The 18198-nt window shown below is 42.2% G+C and overlaps 1 protein-coding gene across 6 annotated transcripts in view; it reads right to left on the minus strand.

The window, feature by feature from the left end:
- Nucleotides 1–18198, minus strand: part of KMT2A (lysine methyltransferase 2A) — a 47764-nt gene that overhangs the window by 8475 nt on the left and 21091 nt on the right. For 3 of the 6 annotated variants that reach the window (XM_025143346.3, XM_025143345.3, XM_025143342.3), the window contains 22 exons: nt 17588–17716; nt 16632–16745; nt 15297–15443; nt 14927–15022; nt 14074–14194; nt 13172–13285; nt 12651–12835; nt 12213–12386; nt 11245–11355; nt 10937–11010; nt 10261–10454; nt 9765–9871; nt 9075–9212; nt 8815–8973; nt 8407–8524; nt 8244–8322; nt 7827–7987; nt 7187–7372; nt 2590–6901; nt 1620–1700; nt 1110–1174; nt 142–312 (listed from right to left, as the gene is read on the minus strand). In XM_025143346.3, coding sequence (XP_024999114.2) covers nt 142–312; nt 1110–1174; nt 1620–1700; nt 2590–6901; nt 7187–7372; nt 7827–7987; nt 8244–8322; nt 8407–8524; nt 8815–8973; nt 9075–9212; nt 9765–9871; nt 10261–10454; nt 10937–11010; nt 11245–11355; nt 12213–12386; nt 12651–12835; nt 13172–13285; nt 14074–14194; nt 14927–15022; nt 15297–15443; nt 16632–16745; nt 17588–17716 — 7036 coding nt within the window. The other 3 variants (XM_025143344.3, XM_025143343.3, XM_040652170.2) reach the window with 3 other exon arrangements.

Below are 18198 nucleotides of genomic sequence, written 5' to 3' on the forward strand. Positions count from 1 at the left end.
GACTGTTTTCCAGGTCTGTAAATTAGGAGAAGCTGTTTCTTATTTAAAGATCCGTGAAAATAAGTAATGCCTTCAGAAGTAATAATTTTACTTCTGGCAAGGAGAGTTAAAAGCAATACAACAATAAAGCACAGTTCTCACCTTCAATGCTTTCTGCACAGATTTGAAAGCCGTCATCACTTGAGATCTCAAAAACCAAACCTTTCTTGGGCTTCTTCTCACCAAGACACTCTTTCCTCTTTTGTTCTTGCTGCAGCCAAAACATAAGTGGGGAGCTGAAAGTGCTCTCTTCTTCCTCGATAGCTTTTGAGCCTAGGAAAGACAAAAGCTAGTATGAAGGTGGAAATTAAGCAGAACGAAGCTTTTTTCCCCACATCTGAATCAATTACTTATAGTGGTCAAATGGCAAGTCAGTAATGTGTCTAAGAACCACCTACAGAACTCAAATGCCAGTTCCACTCATTTAAGGACACATACAAATTTACCAACATTCACATCTTGGTGAAGAGACAAAATCTATTCACTCTGAAGCTGTTTTAACAACAGGTGACATTAGTAGCTTCTAAACAGCTATTACAGGAGAACCAGCTTTCCACAAGTCATGCTCCACAAGTACTGATTTGCAGTAATGACAAAGAGCAGAAAGACTATTTTATATGTGAGAACTATTCACGCTACTGCAACTGTATATAAGTGACACCAGACTGGGAAGATATGAAAGGCAACGGACTACATTTTCAGATTTACTTTGAAACATTCAAAGAAGGCCTGAGAGTTCTCATATCTGGCAGTCATACTAAAATATACTTTCTAAGAATTGAGATTTCAAAAAGAGATTTTACTCAAAGGAAAAAGTTCTAGACAGCACTGCAGTGAGAGTGTAAAATCTCAAGTACTGAAATTCCCACAAGCTAAAAATAGAAACAACTATTTGAGCAGATTTTATTAATAGTGAACAAACCTTTCCTCCCTTCAAGGCATGAATAACAAGACTATTAGCTCTGAGATTTTTTTCTGTGAGAACAAGAGAGACAAATTAGAACAACAAGGCACTAATTTCCCAGTCACGGAGAGCCCCAAGACCTGGTGCATGTGAAGAAGCAACATACCTGCATTTTCTTGCTCATTTGTCGAGGTTTGTGTTGATTGAGATTCTGGGAGAACTGCCGTGTGCCTTCAGAGGGAAGGAAGTGAATATGAAGAATACTTAATAACCATTTTACTGCACCTGAACCATTGTTAAGTATGTCCTAAAGTAAGCTCAATTGGAAATGAACAGAAGGATTCTATTCAGTAGCATTTATCTTCATGGTGTTGATCAGTCAGTAGTTAGCAGACTAATTTAATAGAACCTGTGATCTGTTGTTCTTTTTAGTCCTACTCTGTAATAAGGTGTATGCTAACATATGATTTACCTGAGTACGAAATGCATTTCCCACAGCTATATTAAAAAAAAAAAAAATAAATAAAAATAAAAAAATAAAAAATGTGGCTGTTCATTCCAGACTGAAAACTTCTAAGATAAATCTGTTAGCAAAGACTCCTTGCATTCTCCAGACAATACTTTTTTTTAAGATCAGGCCACCGAAACCTGATGCAAAGGTGTGCTTCATGCTTACCCTGTAGACTGGCCACATTGTGTTTGTGATGGCTGATCTGTGCTTGCTGCATCCTGCACATCTGTCTTCACAGCAGGAGTCCTGGAAGAAAAAGAGTTAGGAACATTCAAACTACCTTCCAAATCACGTATGCTATAAATGAGACTGAAAGGCAGTAATAGATCTACTGCGAGTTGCAACAAGTGATTCAGCAGTTCAGCAAATCTACAGGAGCAACAACAGCTGCTCCTATGATACAAGAAAAGAGATGACATTCCCAGCACTGTATGAGATTCAAGATATGCACTTGAAGAGGAAGAAGCATGAGTCTGGTTCCAAGAGGAATGATTCTGAGCAACCATAAGCAATACGCTCAGGGGTCAAGTGATGTACAGTGGAACGTTGACACAATTACAGCAAATATTTACAGACTGAAACAAATTGGCAAGTAATCAACAACACACACACACAAAAAGCTGTGTTAAGAGGTTACGCCATCTAAAGAGTTCTGAATCAGCTGTTTAAGAATCAGACTTATTTCATGACATTGAGATGACCAAGTAATCACAGAAGTCACATGCAATATTAGTTACCATAATGCTAATGTTATAGTTACCAAATTATAATAGTTACCAAATTATAGTAGTTACCAAAATGCTCATGTTCTTTAGCACCAGCAATTATTTAGGATCAACATCTAATGTAGCCAGAACTGAAAATACGGGGTGCAATCTTTAATTTGTCAGAGGTGCCAACAGTGAATACAAGTCCTCCTCCTAACCGTGATCCTCAAAGGCTCAAGTTTCTCAGCCTTCCCTTTCCAGAGGTAAAAGTTCTAAGAACTTCTTTAGAGATCTGCTTTTCCAAAGCCAGGTGAGGTTTTACATTAGAAACAATCAATCAAAAGGCAAACCTGCTGTAGAAATAGGTGCAACATTCTCTTACAGTGCTGCAAAATCTCACGGATGAGCAAAGCAAGCACTTCTCTTACCGTGCAGCTGAGACCTGGGGTGCAGCAGTGGTCCCTCTGTCGGGAACGTGTGCTTCTGAGGAACCAGTCCACATGTGAGAAGTTTTGTGCTTCTTTCCATTCCCTTTCTCTAAAGACGGCTGAATGCGTTTGATTTTCGGTTTCATTTTCGAGGAGCCAAGCACAGAGCTACTTGCAGACTGCTGACCAGACGATGGGGAGCCTCCAGGAGATGCTGAACTGGCATGCATCACAGACGAGGAAACCTTGTTTTGTTCGAGTCCGGTACTATTAGGAACATCAACCAGCTGTGGAAAGCTTGACAGCTGAGCTGTTGCTGAAGCTGTGCCAAGGTCCAGTTGTGAGGAAGCAATCCCAGTTTTGCTGGCCAAGAGTTGTGTCATATGCTGAAGCTGATAAGAGCCTTCTGGGTCAGTAGATGACTGGGCAACTGTCATGCTCATACTCTGAGCTGAAGGCAGAACACAGATGCTCGATGCAGCTGTCATTGCTGCTGTAGATGGAGTTTGTGATGTTCCCAGTTGCGAAAACATCCCAGAAGCTGGTGGTAAAGTCATGTGCTGCTCCTGAAGACCAAGGCTTTGCTGACTAGCTTTGATCAGGAGGTTGCTTATGGAACCGATGTCCCCTAATAATCCAGGGCTAGTTAATGTTACTGAGCTTTGTCCCAAAACATGGCTGGGAACTGACCCACCAGTAGTAGGGGCTGCTGTGGCCTGCATGGATACCACGTTCAGTACTGAGGAACTTGATGCTAGCCCTGACACAGGCCCTGGTGGAAGGTGACCAGCATCTGGCCCAATAACGTTAGGAGATGTGCCAACTGCAGTAGCAGTCCCACTTTGGGGCAGCAAAGAGGTTTGCTCAAAATACATTACTCCAGACTTGGACCTTTTGATAATATTGGGGACAGTTCTGTGGGATGTTGAATTTGCAATGGTTCCCAAATCCAATGGGTGGTTGGAAATTTGGGAAGGAGCAAAATTAATTAAAGTCATGTTTGAGACCATATCAGGAGGAGCTATTGCAGAAGGGGTTCCAGAGGGAGCCAGTTTCTTATTCTTCCTTGACTGCAGTCGAGATATTGGCCGTTTCTTGCTCAGGGCTGCAGCTGGTGTTGAAGCAGCAGTACCAAGATCAGTCCTCTGATTAGCTTCAGACACTAACAGCTGAGGATCAGGGGGTGGCTGCACACCGATAAGGAGACCTGGCGAAGGACTGCCAATATTTGGTGGGAAGCCAGTCTGAGTGGCTGTGGAGAAGGGATGTATATGCTGGTGATGGGACATGGGCAACAATCCTTTACTAGTGGGAGGATACAAGGACTGAGATGAGGGCAAGCTTGGATTTAGTCCTGTGGTGAGTGTGAGCCCACTCCCCACAGGCCCCAGCACTGAGGCATTCGTCTCCATTACGCTCTGAGCTGAGCTAACAGAAGGTGTCAACTGAATCTTTTGAGTAACACCATTGGGAAGCGTTTGGAGGACATAGAGTGGCTGCATATTTTGATTGACTACAAGAAGCTTTTCTGCGGCTGGTTTAAGGTGGGGTGGTGTTGTCTGTACTGCAGCATTAGAAATCTGAGAGGGGCCCGGACTATCTGTGGAATTGGGAACGTACTTCTGGTTCTGCAGGGGAACGGTGGGTGACACGGGCACTTGGATACCTGGAGTCCCACTGTTCCTAGTTAAATCCTGGTTGCTGCCATGTCCTTGCTCTACCGGGCCACAGGGCGGGCTGGCTATATGCTCTGCATCTATGTGACCCTGGATGAAGTGGTCAGGAGTCATGTGTCCTTCAGGGCTCGGGTCTACTCCTGGACTCAGAAGAGCTGCATCACCCTCACTAGGGGCGGATTTTTCTGTGACTGTAACTCTTTTCTCCCCAGATTCCGTGGAGGGCAAGGCAAGCATTGACCTCTCTCCTGAAGAGGACAGTGAAGACTCTGAAATGACGGCAAGTCTGTTGTGATTTTGACTGGGCACTGTAGGGCTGCGAGTAGTCAGAACAGAGAGATCAGAAGGAAGTTCCAAAGGTAATTCAAATTGCTCCTCTGCTGATATGGACGAAGAAACACTGCTATCCACTGGCTCAGTTGTTGGCAGCTGTTGAGAAAACACTTCGAACAAACCCATGTCTTTGCCCCGGTTGCTATCAAGACCTAAACCTTCTCCAAGTGTTAGAAGTTCAGATGATGAAGACTCTGGACTTTCTCCTAATGCCTGCATGGATGGTGTGTTCTTCAGTACAAAATCCATGATGTCGGAAGGGAGGATGTTTCCACAGTCATCGCTGTTGTTATTGTCAGAGTCAGATTTCAGAAGTTCTGTGTTAAAAGTATCCAGCAAGTTCTTATCAGAAGGTGTGCTTGCATGAGCCCTACGGCCTGTTTCCAAGGAGCTCAGCTGAGCTTCCAGAGAATCCTGACCTTGAGTTTTAACCCTGCTCACGGGATGGCAATTATCCATCTTTGGATCGGTTTTGTGGACAGCAGGGCTTTTTGTGACTTGTACTTTCTCCCCAGTTTCTTCAGTTCTATCCAGCTTTAAGTTTTCCGTTCCGTTTTCTTTACCACTCCTTTTAGTTACTTGATTTACTTTTCTTGTTGTGGCTGTGACACTTGTATCACTTTCAGTCCCATCATCTACACCATCTAACTGGGAGATTTTTGGAAGATCACACTGCTCTTCCTCCCTGAATAAGTTATGGGATGCAAGCCTCTCCTCAGTGTTAGAGGAAACCACTGTTCTAGTGAAGTTATAGTAGTACAAGTCATCCTCATCTGATGTACTTAAATCATCCGCACCATCCACCTGTCCTTCTGCAGACCGCTTCCCTCGCTTCTTCCCTGTTGAGTTACTGTAGAATGGAATGTCTTCCTCTCCGTAAGACCTCACACCATAAAGAGGAGTCAGTCCAAAGAACATATTAGACCTGGCCCGAGCGCTTCTACGTGGATACCTCCGCTTGTATGAGCCTTCTTCTTGAGCTTTAGTCCCATCCTGAAGCATCAAGTTGTTATCTTGAACAGGCAAGTTTTCAAATGCATTATTTTGAGATTCCTGTGTTGGTGCCTTATTTGGACTTCCTTGAACTACTGAGGTATCTTCTGGGCTTTCAGAATTTGAGGAGGGCTCTGTCGAAGTGGCAAGCTCTGCCCCTGCAGGCTGAGGTTCAGCATCACTTTCCTGCTGTGCAGCTTTAGACTGGCCTTCACTTTCCATCTTGAGAGGAGTCAGAGTGACCTTGACGGTGCGTTTTCTAGGTGCCTGTGATTCCTTAGAGGCCACTTCAGGCAGCACTGCAGAACCTTTAGATGACCCCTGCGAAGGTGGAGACTTCTCAACATTTTTTTCAGCAGGAATATTATTACATAACCTCTGACTAATTTGTTCAGTCACCAAACCCTGATTACCAAATTCTGATGTCAGATTTCCTTCATCACTGCCTACTGCCTGACTTGAATCTGTAAGAGATTTCAAGGAATGCTTCTCTTTAAAACTCTCTTTCACTATCTTTTTCCCCTTCTGACGTCTGTCTCTGGAGGCAGAAACTGCCTGCTCGCTTGCTGCAGGAGATCTGCTATTTACTCCTGCAGACTTCAGCATCTTTGCGTCCATCTCATCAACTGAAGTAGTTTTTTCTGGCTGTACAGATTCCAAGTGCTGATCTCTGTCCTTCCTTGGGCCTCTCTGATGCAAAGATGGAAAGGATACTGTTTCTTTAGAAGAAAATGATCCTGCAGATTCTTGAAAGGTTCCTATTTTAACACTTATTTCCGTGCCTGACGAACAGTTTGTTTGAGTCGATGTTTTGGAGTTTCCTCCAGAAGAAAAACTATGAGCTGAATAATCTGGGTCCCTTGAGGTCAGCGTTTTCATCTTCTCTCCCTTTGAAGGTGTGCTTTTGACTATCGAATCTGAACCACTAGGATGTTTTCCTTCTGTAGACTGAGATGCATCCAGCTGGTAAGTTTTAGCTCCGCTTGTAGCTGCTGTTTTCTGGGAGCCTGAACTGGAAGAGCAGCTTTGAACTGGCGCACTTGTGGTACCTGAATTCACAGTTCCCACAAAGTGGTCACCAGTTTTTGTACTCTGTTCATGTTCTGAAGAGGATCCTATGCTGGAAACTGAAGACAGACTGTGCCTGGAGTAAGTATTCCCAGCTCGTGTAGGTGAAATCATCCGGAGTTTTGATTGCTGCTGTGACAAAGAAGAAGTGCTATGTCTTCTAGAACCAATGCTCTTAAGTCCAGAGGATAGTAAAGGATCTCCCACTGTAACTATTTCATGGGTCATTGGGGTAGGACTTCCTGAGAAAATAAAACAAGAAGATTGTCAGGAGATCTGAATCCTTCACAATCAATACATACCAAATTGTTTCAATCATACATTTTTTGACAGGTCTTCTCTACTACATGTACTTCAGAACATTACTTCTCTCAAACCTATTGACATTTTCCAGGTTCTTCAGAAACACAAAAATAAACATCACATTCTGAATGCAGTCAAAAAAAGACATTGAATCAACCTACCAACAGTATCTCCAAAGCAAACAAAACCAAAACAAAAATCAAAGTCAGCAACACTTGAAATACCTGCAGAGGGTAAAGGCCTAGAGCCAGGAGACCTCTGTGCGGATGGATAACTTGGTGTCCTGATCCTAAGACCCTTTGAGACCGCGGGATAGTAACAGGAACTAGAGGTCTGAGAATGCATGGGACGATCTGGAGACGGTGGGTTTACAATTTCAGGTGTATTTCTGCTGTCTTTGAATAGAGTTTCTGTCGTTGGATAAAAGAGAAACAACAGTGTAAATCATCACTGAACCCTAAACACCATGATCTGGTTAAGCACATACTGCCTTCAGGTTTCACATGAGGAATCAGGGCATTTGTTAGATACAAAGTCAAAGACTACTGCTTCCTTGCCATCTGATGTTTTTTTTCCCCAAGAAAATAATCAAATACTTGTTATCAACATGTTACCTATCGACCCACAAATTGTATGTGAACACTAACACCAGAACTTACGTTTGATGTTTTAGACCATTAGAAAAATCTCAGCTCTGTCGACTAGAAAGCACTACTACAGTAGTCGGAATCATGAATGGGATTCTGGTCCGAATCAGGTTTAAAAGCCAGAAAGTCCTAATTACTACCTGACTTTCTGGTAAGAATACACTATAGCAAATGCATGTAGAAAATATATACCTTAAGAAAGTCCTTCAAACATTACCTGTAAGGGGAACAGGGCTATGGGCAATTGTTCTGTTATCATCATGTTCTACAGTGCTATTGATATCAGGTTCTACGACTGGCGGTCGGCATTCCATGATCTTGCAGGTATACACACAGCGTTTCCTGGCATCTGTTGTACTCCAGTACACCCTGGAGCACCTGGAAGATAATTCAGACATACATAAAACTATTTACTCAACAACCAAGTCAGCGCTGTGTAATTATTTCATATATGCATTATCTTGAAATTACATAGGATAAAGGCTTTCTGGTGTAACATACAGCACAGCTAGCTTAGTCACAAGATTTGTTAACAGTTTATGAAAGCTGCATTCGATTTCTACCTATGTTACCTCAGTGCTGGTTTGACTTCTGACACAGTAAAAGACACTGTCATGAAACAGCTTATACTCACTGATAGCCAATGGGAAACAACTTATCTTCACAGTCTGAGAGGTCATTCAGAATTCCCAGGCAGTCTATCGTCATTGAACCTAAGCAGAGAGAGGAATAGAAAAGTTCCATGAACAAAGCTCCAGAACCAAAGATGAAACAAGCGTTCAGGAACTAGATCTTACCAATCATCATGTGGATGTTCTCCGGTTCCAAGCCACTAAGAAATTTTCTTCTCAAACTGATCCCTTCAAAATCCACAAAAACTCTCCTAAGAACTTCAAATCCATTCTCGGGAACCACCTGGAGCAAGAACCCACAAAAGATCTCAGTAACTTTAAAGGAACTACTACAAATATGCTATGCAACCCGTCTTACTACGTCCTCAGTGTGGTCTTCAGTTTGCTACTTGAAGCACAGAGTATCTCTTGACAAACTTCCTCATGACAGTTATATCACAGGTTTGTTTTTAACAGCACTGTGGTCAGGCCCTCGTTCATAAGGAACATGTTCAATATTAACTCTTAAAAAATGTTCATAGTTACAGGCTGTCCCCACCTTCAGACAAAGCAAGTGTGAAAGAGGAATCTCACCTCTCCTTTGATCAAATCACGGTGCCTCTGGCAGTAAACTTTCTTATCATCCAGAAAAACACAGTTCTTGGCTCGTGAGCACATGAAATGATAGTTACTTGTGCAGGAAGTGAGGCAGCAGCCCACTGTGGCACCTGACTTCTGGCAGAACTCGCACCTCTACAAAAGCAAAAACAAAGGTAAACATTTATTTATTCTAAAATCATGCAGCCATAACTGTCAGCTGTTTTCCTCTGCAATGGCAGAATACATATACTCACCAGCTGCTTTCCCCTGATCACAGCCATGTGCACATTTTTCAGAGAGCCATCATCATCTTCAAATACTTCTGCTGACCATAAAGCACAGTTCACATGTGTCCACTCATTTTGGCCAATATAGAGAAGGCGTCCAGCATCCTAAGGAATGGGAAGAAACCTTTTTTCTTTTTTCCTTTCTTTTCCTTTCCCCCCCTAAATGTTCCACAAGACACGGCAATGCACAAAAAGCCCCGTAGGTTTCAACTGCACTGGACTTAAGCTTTCCCCAACGAAAGTTTAACAAGACAACACTGTTTTTAGAGTTTAAAAGATAAACGTTAACTAGGCAGAGAAGACTGCAGCTAGCTACACGATATAAAAAGCAACCTTAGGAAGAAAAAAAAATCTATTCTTGAAGAAATGGCAAGAGGCTTCAGTGTAAGAAATGCACACAGTTCACATAAGTGATGTAAAGTGACACGGTGAATTTCTTAATGACATGTCCAACATTAATGTCACACTACTTTCTAGGCAGCAGAGCACACAGCTAAAGGTCATTTTCATTCCAAAGAAGGCGTACCAAGAGAAAAAACAAACAAACAAAAAACCAACACCCACTACCCTACCCCTTATCTGGCCTATTCACAGTACTAAATCTGTAATACTGCTTAAGTCAGCTACTATCAAAAAGGGTGCATGCCAGATACTTACATTAGCACTATCATCACCGTATTTCAGGCACAAGGCACACTGCCTGTTGTCTTCTACATCCGGAGGCGGATTAAGCTCAGGACTATCTTCTCTGCTTCTGTCAGAACCTTATCATTAAAAGAAAGAATGCTTTTCATTCTTGAAGGTCAGGAAGGACAAAATTTATCTGGAAAAACTGTCAGTAAGTGAACGGGACAGAAGAGCCAAATAGCAGCCTAGAGTTTGAATAATCAGCTTGTAAAGCAAGGAAAAGCACACATCTGCCTCTACACAGCCCTCATCCAGGGGAAGAGAGGCAAGAGAAAGCGTGTTTCTGGGCCAAAGCTCAGTTCAAAAACATATCAATATGTAACAGTCTCTGAATGATTTCAGGTCACACCGGTCTCCAGAATTCCTCAGTCACATGAAGAACTAATACCACCCCCTCTACAACTAGAGTGCTCGAAGTGAAGCACTCTGGGTTTGGTGCTAACGGTGCTGCAATCTGTTTTCTTACCAGAGATAGGTGGTGTAGGAGGATGCAGAGGCGTTGGTGAATCCGGCTCTCCAGGCCCTTTGGGTTTTGGAGCTGGAATGATTTTCTTCATCAGAGGAGGCTGTTCAGTATGGTTGTTCTCTTCACGCTCCTGCCACTGAGCATAATTATGGTCAAGCGAAGGAGGGAGCACTGCATTCGGCAACATACCACTGCTGAAGACACAAGGAGCCAGCTGTTAGACCTGGCTACACCAGATGAACTTCTGCACTGTATATGAGCACTACAGACATTCAATATACTCATGTAACAACTCATTGAATTACCTTCAGTCTACACATGCTCTCACAAAGGCTATGATCAATCACTTAAAATTTACAGTTTGTCATGTAGCTGTGTCTCTTTGCAGGATAACAGATGCAGAAGCGTCAACATGAGATGAAGGAGAGGAGAGGTAAGAACGGAGATGACTGATAAGCCAACACACAACATACTCAGTTCTAAGTAACGCTTCCGATTTCTCTGCTTCAGAACAGTGACACGTATACAACACCTGGGAAGGTGATTACTTCTTAAAAACAACATCATAATTATCATATAGAAGCCAACCTCATAAACAGGCTCTCTTAATACTTTTTGCTTGGACAGCTAGCAAACCACATATGGTGTCACAGTCAGACACAGGACAACTACTTACTTGCTTGTTACTTTATTTGGCTCCCAAAATCTGGACTTCTTTACACTGAACCATGGAAAAACACGTTCCATTTGCTGAAAGAAAACAACATTCCATTCGAAATGTTATCCATTGTACCTAGAAACTCAAAGAAATTTAGCCAAGATCTACTATAAATGCACAACCAGTGAATTTCAGTAACACTAACAACCATGACAAGTTATTATTTTTCTTCTTAGAAATGTGCATGATGGACACTTTGGATTCCAACAGCTACAAACAGCTGTGTGATACAAAGGAGATCTCAAAATAACTGTAGTCTCACTCACCCGAATAAAGAAGGACTTGACCATGCTATTGGCTTTTTTAATTTCTGGCTGCCCTCCATCAGAATTAATTGCTGCCTGAATTATCTTCACAATATCATCACTAAAATCCAGCTGCAAGAAAAACGCAACACTGTTTTAGCAGCTGGACAAAACATTCCTCCTGTCTCCTGTACAACTACATCATCCATTAACTTTTAAGGCATCAAGTGAACATCCAGGTGACAAAACGACTGAACCAGAACACTGACTTCTGCCAGAATTTGGCTGTAAAGAAGCAAGCATCTCTGTGTATTTGCAAACTGGCTAGCAGAATGGCTGCACAAACCAACCTGTCATTTTTCCCCTTCTTTCTTTAACCAGGACCTGGCTGCTGACACACTTTACATCTACTACATTAGCTACCTCACAAGCACTTGGCCAAAATCTGGCAACAACAGGTTTGCAGTGGGACTTCCTAACACACATTCCTCCTCAAGATTACAGGCTCTGTAGGAGGAATAAAGTAGGGGTTCTTTTGTTTGTTTGTTTGTTTTAAAGCTACTCCCTACAAATAAAACTGATCTGGTCAACATTTTAAACAACAATCCTGGAAGAGATCACCCCTCCAAAACATAAGCGTATTGGTTTCCAGATAACTGACTACTGTCACTGTTACTTCGCTGGGCTTTTTTGCTAGAATCTGCAGATAAAGGATGACCTATCCTGTTTCCATGAACATAAATAACCAAGAGCAAAAGCAGTTTAACCAAATATCACTGCCTGTTAAAGAGAGGCATACAACAGTGTAAATTACATGTCTTTGGGCCAACACTAACACGAGTGCCAGACAGAATTATTTTTAGCAGTATATTAGCCTGTTTTCTCGTTCATTAAGAAAAGGCTTAAGCATGCTCAGTTATAAATACCACAGGTCATTAAGCAGTTCATAGGACCTATTATTAGAACGGAGCACTAGAACTCTGACATACCACAGAAACATAACCTCCTTGATCCATTTTTCTTTTCACTCCTTCCATATCCAGAGGTTGCTGCTCCTCTTGTTTACTGACTTCTGTTAGGACAGGAGGATCGGGACCCTCTGGAGAGCTTCTCGATGGGATGCTCTCCTCTGTCTCAGGATTTAAATCAGGTGGTTTTGCTGCCTGTCAATATCAAGAAACAGACAGATATCGGTTACTGAAGTGAGGATGCTACCCACGATGTACTCCCTTGCACATTCATAAGCATAGAGATCCTCATTAACACGAAAGAGACTCAAGTTTGGAATTCCTGTCCAGAACAGAAGTACAAAAATAACAGCTTTCTGCTGTTGATCTGTAAGGCATATGGCAGGGCAGTGACCAGCTATGAGGATCAAACTCATTTTTCAAGTCTTATTTCTGAATACGTTTCAGGTTTCAGCTTACCTGTCTGTAACGCAGCAAGTGGCTGGTAGTTCTCGAATTCAACAGGGCTGTTAAAACCTGTTTTAAGGAAACCTGCAACTCCTTTTCCAGTGCAAGACGCCATTCTGCAGGGTGCTGTTCTGTACAGTTAATGCAGGTGTATGCTACGCTCTCAGGCAAGTTAGAGAGTATCTCATACATTTCATCTGGAGACAAAAAAAAAAAAAAAAGAAAACAACAACCTGAACTAATTTAGTCAAGAACAGACATGGGGAAAAGCCTTACTCTGTATACAGCACCTACTGTTTACATCAGATGCCCTTCATGTAACTAAAGCATCTTGTGTAACTCATTCATACTGCATTTGAAGTGAGTCCTAAGCTTTCAGGTTATCACTGACGTTAGTTAGGCATTTCTCAAGCAGATCACAAGTGAGAGTGCTAATGCAACACTCAAGGAGAAAGACCAAAGCGATCCCATTTTGGACTGGCTTGCTGTTGACTCATACTCTTAGGGGCTGAGGAGATAAGAATTTGCCTTACCAGAAAGGTTTTCACATTTGGAGTGTACCCAGCGGTCACATTTCCCACACTGCATCATCTTACTCTCATAGTCATCATCATCGTAGCATTTGTCACAGAGGGGACAAAAATTCCCTGCAAACAAGAAATGAGATACGTGTTTTTAATCAGAAGCTCAACTGCCACATACACCTTAAAGGCTAGATGGTTACTTACTAGTGTGCTAAGAAAGAAGCTCTCTGAAACCTCCCACTGGTAAGCTGCCAATACATCTACTTTTATAACACTGAAGACAATGGCCACAAAAATAACCTGCTTGAAAGACCAGTTATCCTTTTTTTGTGGTTGGTTTTTTTTTTTTTTTTCAGGGAGGGAGGCATGTGGGGCAGTGAGACTACGGAAGTACTAAGTGAATTAGCCTTACAGAGTAGAATGAAAATGACAAGGATGACACACAGGCAAGAATGTAGGAGGGATACTGAAGATTTCTCCCTGGAGTGTTCCCACCTAAATTCAAAGGCCTCATAACTAACACAAGAACAAACTATTATTTTACAATATGAAATGGGTGGCTTTTAAGTCAGGAGACCTTTAAAACACCTTTCTCCTCACAAGCTACTTGAAGCTGAACCAGCAGGTCTGTAGTAACTGCTTTCTATGGCATGACACTTAATTTTTAAAGTCTCAAGCTCTCCCAGTATAACAGTAGTGACTTTTGTTATGCACTGTGAAATCTACAAACACAGCTTTCATACACAAACCATTATAAACGCTCTGCTTCTTGGCCCTGACAGTGGGTTTCACTCCTATTCATACCAGCAACGAGCTCACCAGGCCTTCATTTCAACCTACACGGACACCATCTCATTAGCAACAGAGCATTTGAAATGGTACTTACCGTAAACAATTACAACTTTACGTACCTTTAGCAAAGAGTTTGGCACAATCATGACACAGTGAGAAGTCATGAGACCACTGCGCATCCCACCCTTTGCCTGGCGTTGTGGATCCACAGCTCTTGCAGCGAACACATTTGGTACATATCTGGAAGGAGGATGTGTTTGTTATTTGCTTTTATCCAGGGGCTTCTGTGCCTTTGTTCTAATGATAAATGTCATGGTTTTATTACATAACGAGAGCTGAAAGCTTACACAACAGAACAACAAGTTTCAAATACTGGAACTTCCACTACTAAAAAAAGAGCTCCCTCCCTTTATGGTAAGATGGTGCTGATACTAAAAAGGGAAAAATAAAAAATAAATATAAGAAAGTATGTTTCATACTTGCACTTAAGAAAATATCACCTTTCCCTTCACATATGAAGGTCTATGTAGTTGTAGCATTTCTTCTGACTTAAAATACAACACTATATTTTATCAGTTTTCCAACTTTGAATCCAATGTAGTAGAAAGCACTTAAAAGCAATTAGTACCAAATACTTATAGGCAAAGCTTTAGCAGCCTGTCTGTCAACTACATAACTGCTTCCATTCTTAAAAACTTCTTCCACCTGCCGGGACTACAACCAGAAGAATTATCCCAACTGAAAAGGGTGTAGAACCCTCAAAATCCTTCTCATGCAAACCCCACCTGCTTTAGCAGCAACCCGCTTCAGTGAGAAACCCATCCCCAAACATATCTTCCAGTGCAACAGTTACCCTTCCACAAACTGCTAAGTGAATGCACTGGAACAAAACATCTGCAGCGCTTTGGCCCACAGCGTTATGATCAGTTAACAAGGGAATTAGCCAAAGAAGAAATCTGAAAGAAACCTCACCCAAACTTTCTTTTTCTTGGTGGGTTTGGTTGGGTAGTTTGGGCCCAGGCACTCAGGGTGATAGCTGTTTCGGCACTTGTTACACTCCAGCAGCTGCTACAAGAATAACGGGAGAAAGTATTGGAACAAAGATGCTAGAAAGAATGCAAAATCCTGGGCGTTTTCATTTTACATCTAATCTCCTATTCAGAGCAATAGGAAGAAGTTGCAACTAAGCGACTTGAGCTAAGTCCACAACCACAGGAGGCAGCGTGCACACAGCCTGCGCTGCACCGCCTCCTGTCCCGGTTCCCAGCTGAGGGTCAGAGCGAGCAGAGCTCGAGGAGCAGCATGGGGAAGGCTGGCTGGGTTGCCCGGAGGTCGGGGGTACCTTGGTGGCCTGGTGCTGTCTCCCACACACGTGGCAGAACTTGCAGCGACGGCAGCACCAGTTTTCCAGCTGGTCCTCCAGGGGCCGCTCGCTCTCCTCTAAGCAGAACTTGTGGAAAGGCTCACAACAGACCTGACAATACACAAACTGCAAGGGGGGAGAGGGAGGTTTTAGCAAGTCAAAAGCTTTCCTGAATTCCCGTTCGCACTCCAAACTACTTTGAATCCTGCTTTACAACTAACAGAACAAGGCCATCTATTGGTATATTTCACTGGGGAAATGGTGTGTGCACTTCAGAGCGCCTAAATATATGCCTGCCTATATAATCTAGGTAAGATTATGCATCTAGCAGCAAACAGGAGTCTGATACCTTTTGTCTGCGTGTTCTGAGCATTGGTAAAGGCCTAGAGGCCTCTTCATGACTTCCCTCCCTTGCTGCAACACAAGCCAACACAACTGAAGACACATTTAGCAGAGAAGGAAGGGACACACAAAGCAAAGAGACATCTTTCCCTCTGTTTAGCTTAGAGGGTTCATTGGAAAGCTCTAAGTATCCTCTGTAAGGCTGGACATCCTAAAAAAGAATAGTCCTTGAGGCACAAACACTGCAGGCTCAAACGGGACAGAAGAATGGTTCACCTGAGCAACCTGACAGAGAAGGGGATTGGCTCCACGTGCCACCGGACCTTTGTAATCTTCAAATACACTGACGTTCACATGCAGATCTTAACCCCATTTCCCTCACGTATTGTTTGCTAATCATACTCGAGCATTTTCTAGAGTGCTAACATCACCTTCCCAGGATGGCTGGGCTGAAAACTTTGAGAAGACATCTATCTTTTCCTGGAAATGCATTTACCAAAACTTAAGCCTAAATTCAGGTGTTCATGCAGCACCAGAACCTTGCCAGTCACGTTTCAGCAATGATCTGCAACTCTTTGGAGACAGAGGCACACCAGGGAAAATCGACACTGCCTAACATGACTTCAAACCTACTGAGCAGACATTTTAATTTCAAGTGAAGGGAAAGCAAACTCCCTGCTTTACCTCAGCTGTGGGATCCCAAATTACATTTTAGAAGAGATGCGGGGGCTCTTGAAAATGTCATTCCTTAGGCTGACAGCGTTCACGTATAAGCTAAGCACCACAGAACTCCTCAAAGACAATTTAAATGCTTTTCACTTTAGTATCTTAGGACAAAGTTTAGCAAGGACAGATTTTCAGGTATTATTTTAATTTCTTCTGGATTACGGTTGTTATACACTTTTTTTTTCTCTTTTTGGTAACAGTATGGTGCTGTAATTAAGTCATCAACAGCAGAACACAATGCTTTACCTCCACATGTCCACTGCTGGCACAGAGAAAACACACCACCCTGGGAGTAATAGGTACCGAGGTCACGATGCCTAACCCACCCATCTCCCAAACATTCTCCACTTCACAGTCCTCCTGAAAGTACAAAAGGATACATCACCATGCAGAATAAGGCAATACAACATCAGTATAAAGTGCTCACATTGCTGCTTTATGCACTGCGCCTTCAATAAAGCGTACTAAAACAGAAATCATTTTAACTTCTGCCTTGGTCTACTTTATAGAGTATATTGGAATAGTTCACAACTCAGCGACCCTCCTGCCAAGAGAGCTCAGTCAAACACTAACCTTCCCTCTCCAGAAAGCAAGCCTAAAAAGCATGAGAAAGTTCTTCGCAATTGCTTACCACTAAAAACAAAATGTCACAATAGTTAAACTTTATTAAAAATCCATATTGGTATAAAAACACTTAGGAGATCTCACTATAATCCCCGTCATTAACACTTATATAAATGACTGAAAAAATATTAGGAAAATATTCGTTTTTATTATTTCAACATCGCTGTTCAAAATAGTACATGATTTATCAGTTTAAACCCCCAGATATCCCCAAAATACTGTGAATTACAAATTACTAACATTTTCCCCAAATCTTGTTGACCCAAGGAAAGGTTTTATAGTTCCATCTTAATGGAATCAATCTTCATAAACCTCAAATTCTTGCTCATCCTCACATTGAGAGTTAAGGTTTAAAGCTTTAAGTGTCTCTTCATCCAGTACTCTAATTATAAGGAAAAAAAAAAAGGCATAACAAACTTCTAAGAGTTAACCGAGTCAGGTAGGTTCCTATTTACAGTTCTCTCTGATTAGGACCAGACACACAAACTTAGAAGTCACTGTCAGCATTCTTGAGGGACTCTACTTCCAGTGTTTAGAGTCAGTTAATATTCAAATACTTAAAACATATTGTCCTCTACCTTGAAATCCACTCGGATTCTGTGGACTCCATCTGTAGGTGGCTTTTGCTTGGAACTGCTCCCATTAGTCAAAGTGCTGAGCAAATTCAGCGTGCTGCTTTCTGGCTTGCTTATAGGAGGGGGCTTTTCCTAGTCAAGTAAAGGAGCCTGCATTAATCCCAACCTCAGACAGTAAAACTTCAACAGTAATTAAATGCTGTGCATGATTTATGTACCAGAAAAAACAACAAAAAACCAACTCATATCACCACAGAATTAACATGTGTGCAAAAGTTGCAAGAAAGTAACCATTCTGCAATTCGTTTTGCAAGCATTCCATAAACAATTGCATTTCTAATTCAATTCGTTGCATTTTCCCCTACCATCAGGTTATTCCCTCTGATTAGTGTTATTTCTTACTTTGTTCCAGTGGGCCAACTCTTGGTGTAATAATTACCAACGCATTTCTCTCTCAGATTCAAGTGCTGCTGTGCTTTGTTTTTCAAGTGGACAACCTAACGCTCACCCCACAGCACACAAATCTCAGTCAAAATTAACACCTAAGCTGAATTATGGGCATATGCCAGATAAATTGGCATCCACATACTGGCACCAGGTAAAGCCTAACATTT

Source organism: Gallus gallus, chromosome 24, assembly GCF_016699485.2.
Source record: "Gallus gallus isolate bGalGal1 chromosome 24, bGalGal1.mat.broiler.GRCg7b, whole genome shotgun sequence".
Classification (NCBI taxonomy): Eukaryota; Metazoa; Chordata; class Aves; order Galliformes; family Phasianidae; genus Gallus; species Gallus gallus.